General features: G+C 32.3%; 1 protein-coding gene across 1 annotated transcript in view; it reads left to right on the top strand.

The window, feature by feature from the left end:
• Window positions 1-299: 299 nt before the first annotated feature.
• Window positions 300-12,818, top strand: part of LOC106466517 (protein CDV3 homolog A-like) — a 20,305-nt gene continuing 7,786 nt past the window's right edge. Inside the window, exons 1-3 of the mRNA XM_013926809.2 lie at window positions 300-700; window positions 9,996-10,072; window positions 11,967-12,085. Of these exons, the coding sequence (XP_013782263.1) occupies window positions 431-700; window positions 9,996-10,072; window positions 11,967-12,085 (466 nt within the window). The 5' untranslated portion in view covers window positions 300-430. The remainder of the gene's footprint in view (window positions 701-9,995; window positions 10,073-11,966; window positions 12,086-12,818) is intronic.

The following is a 12,818-nucleotide window of genomic DNA, read 5'->3' as shown; positions in this document are numbered from 1 at the left end:
AAGTGTACAACTGCGCCACTAAGGATTATTATTTTAGACAAAATTATATACGAAATGGGCTATATAATATAATACGAGTAGTTGTATGTATAAATTATGTAGTACATAATTAAATAATAGATGATTGTGATTATTAGATTCATGTGTGAAAACTTATATGCTTATACAGTAAAACAAAATTAAATTTTATAAATATTATTAATTCCTCTCTGTAAAATAATAAATTTCGGAAAATTTAAAATATTTGTAATATCATATGTTCCTATTTAGGATTGGTCCCTAGTGTATCGTAACCTCTTTATAGAGGGTTAGTCTAACGAATGCATGGTCCACGTCTTATTGTAGATTGTATTGGAGTTAACACTAAAGTTACAATATCGTCAACTACTTATTTGTTTAGAATATATCGTTCGTAAGTAATTTTTTAGAAATGGCAGATACAAGTTTAGACGATTTCTTTGCAAAGAAGGATAAGAGTAAAAAGAAATCCAAAAGTAAAATTAAGTATACTACTACCGACACTATTGCTAGGAATTTGGAAGATGGTGGGAAAAAAATAGAAAAAGTGGTAAAGAAAGAAAAGGAAAAGAATGTTTCCAGTGTAGTAGGTTTGTCTAGTACTAGTAGTAGTACTAGTACTACAAGTAGTAACATTACCCAGCAAGTTGCAGAAGATGTCACAGTTTCAGTTTTGGAAGAGGTAATGTTACTTACTTTTGTTTTACACTTGAACTTGAAGGCATACCTTAGTTTAGCCTATTAGTATTAGTTATAGTATACTCATTCAAAATCATTTTGTGGATCTGAATGAAATATAAAAAAATGAGGAAAGACAGATTTATTTCTTTGTGTGTGTGTGTGTGTGTGTGTGTGTAGAGTAAGGGGGGGGGATGATTTTAGAATATTTTACTTACTTTGTGAGTAAACCACAAAATGTTGACTCATTATATCTATGACTTACATTGCCATATTACACTGAACAGTAAAACAATCAACTTTCGGTTTTCCTAAAAGTTCCAATTTCAGCCAGGTATCAGAAGGAAGAATTGCTATACTGCACCAGGCTATGGCTATCACAACAATTAAATAAAATGTTGATGACTCATATATCTAAACTTAAAGATACAGTTAAAAAAATAGAAAAATGAGACATTCAGCAAATTGTTAATTTTTTAATGATAGATCTTCGTTTTTCAGGTGTGAAGTTTTTCATCTTGCTAACTTAATTTAATAGTCAGTGTATTAATTTGTAGTTAATATCTAGCATCTTTTCCTTAGTATTAATGCTTTTACTAGTATATAACTGTTTTTAAGAGGCTAAATACTTAAATTTAACATACACATTTCCTACTCCATATACATCTACAGTATTTAGCTATGTTTAAGAGGAAAATTTAAATTTCCATTCCACTCACTCATTTAAACACATGTGTATAGGTGGAAGTCAGTGTGTATGCCATAATATTTTAAAAGGGGGATTTCATTTAAGTAGTGAAAATAACAAAACAATTACATACTATTAGATTCCACAGAAAAAGTAGTAGATTTACACTGCAATTTGAATTATGTAGTTAATAATTAATGATCATACCTGTAAATTGACCTTTTGCATCATGCGAATGTCTAATTGAAATAATGCTAATAAAATTGCTTTACCTGGTAACCTGAGATGTTTCATGAAACTTGTGTCAAGACAAGATAGAATGTAACTCTAATAAAATACTTTTAATTTAAAACCTATATGTGTGAATTTGTATTATATGTTAAAATGTTAAAAATCAAGTATGAACTTGTATATTTACCCTCACCCTGGAGGGGTAGGTGGCGGGCGAGGGTATTGCAATCAGGTCTGTGTGTGTATTTCTATGTGTATGTCTGTGTTACTGTGTGCATATTCTGGAAACTAATAGACCAATGTACACAAAAATGTTACACAAGATGGGAACTCCGTATGGGATAGTCTTCTCCAAATTTGGTCTGGATCCAGATCTTGAATCACTTTGAAGCATTTTTTATAAAGGGGAGATAGGGCATTTTCATGGTATTGGGTTAATAATTGTAAAGTGTGATCAAATTTATACCAAATTTTATGAGCACATTAAGGTTGAGACTCCTCATCACACTACAAAAAAGATCTGGATCATTCTGACAAGGATTTTGTGTTTTCAAAGGTGAAATTTGACGTTATCCAATGTAAATGCACGCCATCTTGAAAAGGAGTGGTAGGGTGAGGGTATGCAATCTCTGATTGCTCTTGTTACCCATTAAAGTAAAGAATAGATTTTGTATTCACATTGGTTTCATGATTGACAAATGTGCACCTATTACAATGTAAAGCAAACTGATGTCAAGGCAATGTACCATCTGCTTACAATTCCATTTATCTGTTGATTTTTCACTTGCTATCAGTTGGAGTTATGCAGACACACACATATACATATATATAATAATAAGTATAGCTTCAAAACTATTATATCAATTACATTAATTGTCAATAGGTGATCAAGATCAGCAATTTAAAACAATAATGAACTTAATATAAATTCAAAACTCTATTTAAAAAAAAAACAAGAACTTTGCAATTTTTGGTCATTATCCAAAAGTCATAATGGAGATTGCCTGTGGTAATAGCACCCAAAAGTGTTGGGGATATCCCATCTATCAGACAAAATCCAAAAAGCAGATGAGAAATCAGTCACCACTTGTGGAAAATTCAATAAAGGTACAGAGTTGAGTGCTTACACCACAATGTCTCAACTTTTACTGCTTTTCACTGTCTGCAGCCAGTTGTGGGAAGGCAGTTACCCTTAAAAAGATGGAATAAAGATAAAAGTAGAAGAGATAAAATTAAGCTACCCAAAAAATATATATTTCTACTAAACAATACCTACCATTCTCCACCTTTAAAAGTTCTAAAAAACCCTTAAAGTAGAATAAATACCACCCTAATAATTCTACAACATGTTACTCCCAACTTCCACCTTTTTCTGAAAATGACTTATTAAAAAAAGATCTTAAAAGAACTACAAGACTTACCTTAAGTAGTTCATATCGTCACATTATTCAAGTATAGCACGGGATAGCTGAGACAAGCCCAGTTACTTGAAGTTAGTCTTTCCAGTCTCGACTATACTGAATAAATTTAACTTGCATATTAAAGGTAGCTACCTACCTCAAGTGACAAAAAAGATTTTTTTCCTCATTGAATATTTATCTAATAAAATATTTTGATAATTATTATGAAACTTGTGAAAAACTTTTTTATTTGCCAGAATTTATATCCATTAATTTCTAATTTAGTTATGAATAATGTAACATTATCCATAAAAAATGTGCTGTTGTTACAAACAGTTAAAAATGTCAGCTAAAGGTTGCACAATGTTCAAATGTAAGTTTATGAGAGTAGACCTAAACTGGCATCACAAAAATCTATTTTTTATTTTGTGAAGTGTCTAGAGCAAGGATTAGATATAAATGCAGGTGAGCCAATCAGTATGCTAAGTAAGCTTGCAGAGTGAATCATTTTGAGAATTTCAGTGTTTTGGATAATTTTATCTTTTAGAAATCAAGATAGTTTTTATATATTCAAACTTGTGTTTTCTCATGGTATTATATACAGAATATACCACAAAGAAATCAGAGGCCTTTATCCTGTTGATCCCCCCCCCCAAAAAATAATCATGTAAACACTTTTTTTTCTCAGGAATCTTCCTAGTAGCCCTCCTTTAAACTCTTTCCAACAAATTGACAAGTGAAGGGTGTTTCTGATGAAGGACTTGATTTAAACAGTCCAGTTGCTGACAGTAGATCTCTGCATTGACAGTTTGCTGTGGATTGAGGAGTTTGAAATGAATTACTCCTTTGATGTTCCACCAAATGCAAAGCATCACTTTCTGCAGATGGAGTCCAGGTTTTGGGATCAGAAGTGGTATTTGTCTAGGACTGAGCCATTGTTTTTAGCATTTAATATTCGCATCAACAATCCATTTTTCATCACCAGTGAAAATTCTGTCCAAAAATGGTTCACGCGCATTAACCGCCAGAAGAGACGGAGCAACGTTCACACGTTGGAAACTATTATCATCGGAGAGTTTGTGAGACACCCAAACACTTTCTTTTAGGAGTTTCCCTTATTCCTTAGATGTTTGCATATTGTTTCATGGGAGACATGCAATTTTAGGGCCATTTCATGAGTGTGTTGCCTTGGGTTAGACTCAACAAGCGTCTTCAGAGCATCACTATCAATTCCAACATGTCGGCCCCTATCATCATAGTTTTTAAGGCGAAAGTCATCTGAATAAAATTTGCTGAACCATCGTTGACACTTACGAACGTTCAAAACATTTCCATAAACTTCTTTGATATTGTTTGTGGCTACAGAGGCATTGTTTCCTTCTTGTATTTAAACAGCATTACATGCCAAATGTGTGATTCATCATGTGCAATCAATATAAGGGATTAGAGTATACTAAACTTTATACATTATATAGGCTACACTGACGTGACATTTAGGCGGTTCGTTTAACTATTATATGTATGTTTTTTGGGGAGTGGTTAATGAAAGTGTTCCAAAATGCAACATTAATTTCTTGACGACCTAATACAACCTAAAATTCTATTAGCTATATTGCTTGCAAGTACTTCTTCAATGGCTTGAGTGACTTATCCACCAATATCCAAGATTCTTTTCTTCAGTCATGCTATTGAATGCATTCCCATGCATGTTAAACATGATTCAAATTATGTTAACTGAAATGAGTAAGTGCATTACCTTGTACAACTTGTCAACTGATTCAAGTCATTCTCTAATACTCAAAATCCTCAACATATACACCCAAGAGTTTAATGTTATCAGCAAATTTTACTAATTAGCCATTATCAATATCATCAGGTACAAGTAGTTTACTTAGACATGTCAAACTGAAATATATGTAGAGTATTGTTGTAAGCTATATTTTTAATGTTGTGATTTGTATGTTAGCTAGAAGACATAAATGCTTAAGTTATAAGTTTTTCAAGATTACAGAGTGAATCAGTGTGTTAGATATTGCAATTACTTTGTAATGTAGGCTTATAACAGCTTATGGCAGTGTACAGGTATTCATGCATAGAAATGTTAATGGAGGAAATAAAGTAATTTATTATTATGTGGACTGGACATTATTTTCCCCAAATAATTTAAAAGAACCTGCCAACAAAAGACAAATGGTAGAAGAAGTGGTGTAAGAAGTAGAATATTATTTTGGTAAAAATGAAATAGAACTTTGAATATATTGGAGTACTTTAACTGTTCAAGATGATTATCATAAGGCATATGAGATAGGAAACCTGCTAGACATGATAAAACAAAGAAAAGAAGAATAAACAAAAATATAATGAGCATTTAAGGAAGAAAGAAACAGAAAATGAGAAGGAAGGGGCATAAAATTAGAAGAATGTGACAGGAATTTAAAATAAAATGTGAAAAATAGATGTAGTATTTACATAAGAGTTACTACAAATCTGATTGAAAACAAAACCAATGAAACTATAGGATGTGTACAGAGGTATTACAACAAATTTGAAGAAATGTAGAACATTAGTTGAGTCAGAAGGAAAATTCAAAGGACACTACCAAATCCAGTTCCAGAATTTAGCTGGTCAGTTTAACCTCAACAAACAGAGAAACAAATGAACTGTTATGGGAAGGTACCAGGGAGTTGTACCAAGCTTAGCTTGAAACAATTTCCAGAATGAGGGGATGGAATAATGAACAACAAGCTATCTATCTTGCTGTATGTTTAAAATAACCAGCTTTGACAACATTAAGTAACCTTCTAGCTAAGAGCCATAAAAACTATTAAGCACTGGTGATCACCTTATCCAACAGTTTTAGAACGTTTTTCCAGAATAGGGTATAGAGGAAAGAAGAGATCTTATGCTGATGCTTTCAAAGAGGTAGAAGCAATTAAGAAACAAGGAGTGATGGAACTATGCACAGTCATTGGGTATCACCTATTGTGCTTGTTAAGAAGAATGGATTTATTAAGTTTTGCATAGACTAGCAGAAGATGAGTGAAATTCCAAAGAAGGATGCCTACCTGTTTCCAAGGATCGATTTTTACCTTGAATGCTCTATTGGGATTGAAATGGTTTTCATTTTATCTGAGAGTGGATATTGGCAAGTTGAAGTAGAAAAGTTAATAGAGAGAAGACAGTTTTTACCACAGGAAATTTAAGAAGGAATTGGCCAATACTCTGGTCTTAGCACTCATTTCAGATACAGTTGCCAGTGGTTTTGCAGTGAGAAAAGTTTTGTCATAAGTACAACATAGAAAAGAATGTGATAGCTTACTACAGCAAGGCAATGAATGTTGTAGAAAGAAGAGGTAGTACATATCAAAAGGAGCTACTAAGTGTTTTTCAAGCCTTGAGTCACATTCACTATTTTCTATATGGACAAAAGTTTATGCTCCAGATAGATTATGTAGCTTTGAATTGACTGATAGATTTTCATAATTCAGAAGGACAAATAGCAAAATGGCTCCAAAAACTCTGAGTACAACTTCTACATCATATGTCACTCTGGATGGAACCATGGAAATACTGATAAATTATGTTGAAGATCATATGTTAATAAAGAGTTTAAACATTGTTTGAAGAGGAAAGCACAGAATAGAAAAGATAACCAACTTAAAGTACAGAAAAGTATAGTCCAAGATTGGGCATCCACCAGTGATGAAGAATAATTGATGTGGCCGAATACCCAACTGGAAGCTGCTTAAGCAAAAGATATAAATTTGAAACCAGTTGTTTGGTAGCTCAACAGTAGTGCAGAAAGAACCTCATGGCAAAGAGTCAGTCCATACATCAAAAAAACAAAGATGTGTATTGGGCACAGTGGAATTCCTTATGCTTATAAGAGGACTTATTATGCTGGAAATTGGAAGATATCTCTGTAGAGAAATAAGTACAGTTGGTACTCCACAGTCTTTACATTCTTAGGCATTCCATCATCTCCATAACCTTCTACTGGCTGGATGCTTGGGTGTTAAGAAGACGCTGGAAAAACTGAGAAAATGCTTCTATTGTGTTAAGCGCTGGGGGTATGTGTAAAATATGAACTCTGCTGTGAGCATAAAGGTGCACAAAAGAAACAGCATGGAAAACTACACCAGTATTGTGTTGGAGCACCACTAGAGAGTTGATGTTGGTGTGTTTGGCCCTCTTCCATGCAGGAACAGTGAGATTAGTTAAATCATGGTTACGATGGACCATTTCACTAGATGGCCAAAAGCATATGTAACCAGGAAACAAACTCATCAGTGAATGTGTTTCCAGTTTTGGTATAATCATGGAACTTCACCACATCTGGTATGGAACTTCAAATTAGACATGTTTAGAAAAATGTGTCAGATTCTTGGAATTAAAAAACAGGATAACAGACAATCATCCATCTTCTGACAACATGGAATGATCAAATTGAACACTGTTAAATCATTTAACCATTTATGTTGATGAACATCAAGAAAAGTTCACTCAAGACCTTTTATTGTTGCTGTTGAGTTATCATACAACATTACGTGAAGCTTCTGGCAACATACCACCATCACTGATGTTTAGGAGGGTACTAAAAGTGCCATTGGACCTTCTGTACTCTCATTCAGAGAACAGTCACTCAAAAAGTTACACAGGATATGTAAGAAGATTAAGAAACACCATCAGTAATATACACAACTTTAACCCAAGAAAGATGCAAGTCAGCTAGTGATAAAATGAAAAGTGACTATGATATTAATGCTGATAAACTGAATTCCATTGAGATGACATGGTATGGCTGTATGAAAAAGAATTAATAGTGAGGCTTACAAAATTCAGAAGGATATGCAATCCAAGTCAAAGGTCATTCACCATGATCATCTTTGGAAGTACATTGGTGAGAGAATGGCCAACTGGGTAGCTCCAGAGAAGAACTTGTCAGCAGAAACTCAACCTTCTGAGGATTCTGGAGTTTGAGATGGCCATAAAAACTGGAATAACCAACCCAGTGACAGGATGAGTAATAACAACAAGGGACAAGATTACATCTGTATGCCATAAGCTTCAAAAGAGGAAATTGCCAAAAAGACTTTGATATTTGAAACTAGTATATAAATACAAGATGTTTGTAAAGTGTTAAATATTTTTTCAAGATAGTGGAGTAAATCTTTCTGTGTGTTAGCAACTGTGGTTACTTTGTGTGAATTACTTGATTTCTTTTACCTTAGTAAACATTATTTGTAACATAAGCTAACATATTTTCATTATTCAACTTTCAGTGTATTTGATTCACGCAAGATCACTAGTGGATTACTGCATGTTTTATAAAGAAACAAAATGGTGACTGCATGGTCCTCTTTAGTTCACATTGGCAGTTCATTCTCTGAGTACAAAAAAGCTCAGATGACCTTTAAAAGATGTGATAAAATATTCTTTTAAGTGAAAAAAATGCTTTTCACAATGTACATATAACAATCTTCAGAATATGTATGTTAGCTGAAATGATGACTAATTTAAAAATTACTTAGAGCAAACTAGATTAAAATATGAAGATTAACATCAAGTTAGAATGATGCAGTGATTCATAAGCTTATGGAGAGAGCATATACCCCCCCCTCTCCAGTGATGAGGGGGGGTATAGGACTGCTCTATTAATCAAATGTGATTGATTAGTAAGCCTGTCGATTGAGCAAATACCACTAATTATCTATCTCTACTCCTAAATAAGTTTTAGGACCAGGAACACACACACACACACACACACACACACATAACTATGGAAATGATATTTTTCCATTAATACTGTGACATAAAAAGGTGCAGAATAGATATCAGTAAAATGCTTATCAGAGAGTGTGCTAGCACTCTCTTTGTAGGTATGGCGTGGACACCCATATTAAAGCAACATAAGAGTCATCTGGATTTTCTTCTCTGCAAGTCACCAAAAGCTAGATTTGAATACCTGGTGCAGTCACTCTATCTCCAATGTATATGCCACTTTTCAGCTATCCAGAACATCCCAAAGTCAAGCTGGGGAATAACCCAAACCAAGATTTCTTATTTTTGTTCATCATCATCTTTTTTTCAACAGGCCTAGCACCTGCCTAGTTCTAGCAGTGACTATAATTTTATCGTCATTTGATAGAACAAAGCAGTCTTCATGATCTTTGACTACATATTTTATTATTGTTATTTGCAAAATTTATAAACCTTTAGAATACAGTCTGTAACCTAGTAACCCATGTACACCATCTTATAAAAAAAAAATTACACAAATAAGTATTAGGGAAAATATTTATTGCTAAATAAAAAAGCTATGTAGGACTGTCTTCTGAACATGAAAAAAAAGGAACCAAACAAGATAGGGATAGAAGTGGACACATTACTTGATCTGGCTAATAATCACATAGCATACTAAACCGCCTGAACTTTATATGGAGACTAAAATCCCTACATCACTGGCAAAACAAAGACTAGAATTTCATTCATAAAATGTTACTGTATTGTAAGATAGTCATAATAGCAGTATTCTAATATTAACTAAAGAATGGTATAATGACAAAAGGTGAGATTCTATTCAAATACCAAACTTTCAACAGACAAAGTGGAGAAGCCAGTAATGTAGGAATTTTATTCTCCATGTAAAGACGAGACGACTTAGTTTTTACGTCTGATCATTAGCCGGATCAAGTGATATGTCCACTTCCATCCCAGTCTACTTTGTTTTCTTTTTTCAGATTCAGTAGCCAGCTCTACATAGTTTTTTTATTGAGCAATAAATTTGTTTCCTAATTAATAACTAGGTTTAAAATGTAGATCTTACCTATAAGGTATTTGTCATAGTAGAATGGAATTTCATAAGCTTCATATTTTTTTTCTTTTTCCACTTAAAAGTTGATTCAAAATATGTAGAAAATAATCTTTTTATCTTGGAATTGTGCTTATTTGATTGGAAGTTCTCTTTTTGTACTGTTTAGAATGATGAAGAATGGCATGAATTTGAAGAAAAAGAGAAGGATTATTCTGGTTTGAAAGTACAAGCTTTATCCCTTGTGTAAGTTTTTTAAACAATTTCTATAGACTTAAAGTTTGAAATAATTATCTAAAGCAAAAACTTGTGAGAATCATGATTGTTATATAAAGACATTACCTAGTTATCAAGTAATGTAAACTTCAAATATTTAACAAGCTTAGAAAAAATGTGTAAGAAAACAAGCTTGTCCATTAAGCTATTATGATTAGTGATAATACAGTTAATGATAATACGATTAATGATCAGTTGTAATGTATACACATTTTCTATTTTCCTTTAATAAATGCTTTTATTTGGCTATTAACTGACATTATGTACATGTAAAGTTTGAGCATTATAGAATTTTAATTTTCTAGAAATATTGGGATAGTATAGCTGATTTACCACAGAGGATACAGTAATAAAGTATGAAAAATCTTACTACTTTCACCAAATCCTGTTACAATATGAACAACTTCATCTTACTATTTTATTACTTATAATGTTATACATGAATTTTGTGGTGACTGTAAGAATTAAATCATTAAGCAAAAGGTTACAGAAAAGGTATTAGATAACTTTATTATTTGTAGCATTATCTATATCTTCCTGTAAATTTTCTTTCTTCCATCTGATTTAGCTAGAACTGGGTGATTTAATAATTACCCATGAGCAGTGATTTCATTGATTAGTGTCACACAAAGTAATCAATTCATCAAAATTACAATTAAATTGAGTCATGAAAATATTCAACTAATCAAAAGTAGTATTTCTGGTTATAATTTTTTATTATTCCAATTATTCAAATAATTGAAATATTGCCACTTATGTTGCTCACCCATCTTTGTTATGGAGAAGATACAAAGACTGTCAATATCCTTTAACTGCTTATTAGAGGGAAGACAACTGTCTGACAGCACCTGTTGCCAAAACAATTTTGTAGGTGATGGTGGTGAACGGCTGAGTATAAAGGTTTTTCTTTGTTTGTATATACTCAGATTTGATGACCACTGCACTAATTGATTACTTGAATGTAGTTGATTAATTGATTATAGATTGGTATACAATATGAAGGATTCATTAAAAAAAATTATTCTGTGCCCTTTTATTATGGAAACCTCTGCCAAATGATTATCACTTTTTCAGAGCATTATCAATTACCAGGAGGTAATTCATAGAGAAGTAAATTTAGACTAGAGTATGGATAAGGTTTTATATGTTGTTCTGAGTTCAGAACACCCGTATTTAGGCTAATAAGCAAAAAAATAAAATTGTGTATTTAGTATGAACTTGTTAGCTACTGGGACCCAATAACAGAGACTACTGATAATATAAATTATGTATTTAGTATGGGCTTGTTAGCTACTTGGGACCCAATAACAAAGGCTACTGATAATATAAATAAATGGAATATATATATTAGACTTCAGTAGAAGGTTTAAAGGCAAAATGGCACTAAACTTAATATACAGGTTAAGCATATTATATTGAATATATGTAAATCAGGAACTTATGTTAATGTTGCAAAATCATTTTGATATAACATGCTCAGCCTCTGTAAGGTTTCATTCACATTTTTTATCAATTTGAATTAACGCCTTCACTGCAATGGTGTATATATGTGACACACAATAAAACTTTGTTTTAGCCTTTCAAAGTGGGTTATTAATCTAATTTGAATTTTAACTTTTCTATCACTATGACAAAAGGGTAATCTCCTTCCAAAGTTCCCAAAACTTACCAGTTTCAACTTTCAGGTAAATAATAGGATTTTAAACTGTCCTTTTTTTTTATCGTACATCTGAAAGCAAACCTGTTACTAGTAGAATTAACTACAAATTTGACAGCTAAAATGATTATATAAGCATTTAAGGTTTTATTGTCATTTTAATGAATTATATAATTTTAATTAGTTACGTATGTATATCATTTGTAGCGAAAAAGAAAAAGAAGAAGAACAAAATAAGGAAAACTCTTCTCAAGAAGGAGGAGAAACTGCAAGAAATACCGATAGTCAATCAGGACCATGGAAGATGTCCACATCAAACTCCCTAGGTTATTGTTTGTTTGTTATGGTTTATTACTACAAGCCTCAAAACACCATTATGCTTGCTGGTATTTCTTTTTAATAGGGCATGGATCCTGCTGGTCAGTGTTACATAGTGGTGCTCTAATTAATCAAAATAATAAAAAATGGGTTAGTAAATGACCACACTTTCACTCATGACTTTCTGTAATAGAGACAGTGCAACATTGTCTAGAACATTACAAGAAAACATTCAGGAATCCTATAAGTGTTACCAGGGAATCAAATTCAAATGAGATAAAGAAGGTACACACCATGAGACTGTAGTACAGACAGGAAGAAAATACTCATTTAGATTAAAAAATAATACATGTGTTAAACCAAAATTAATACATGTGGTAGAGTGTAAGCAAGGTGATGCAAGCTGAACATTCTGTGCCTGTATATCTGATAGAACAGGACATTTTAACTCTTTCCATACGGGTGACGGGTGAAAAGCCATGTCATTGCTTTTCTTGACTCCATTCAAAATGTTATTGAACTACTATTTCATGTCAGTAAGTTTGGTATCAAACTGTAGATTATAATTAAAATTTTAGTATTATACAATAGTTAATTTCTTGATTTAAAAGTAAATATTAAAAAAAAAATCCAAAAATATTGATTTTGTGTGTCACATGGTATGTTGAATGCACCGCTGGTTCAAATTGGATGTTTGCGATGTCAAAATACTAAATCTAAAGTTTCATACGAATTAGGAGT

The sequence above is a fragment of the Limulus polyphemus genome, unplaced genomic scaffold (genome assembly GCF_000517525.1).
Source record: "Limulus polyphemus unplaced genomic scaffold, Limulus_polyphemus-2.1.2 Scaffold2285, whole genome shotgun sequence".
Lineage (NCBI taxonomy): Eukaryota > Metazoa > Arthropoda > Merostomata > Xiphosura > Limulidae > Limulus > Limulus polyphemus.
This window is presented reverse-complemented; position numbering and strand designations above follow the sequence as displayed.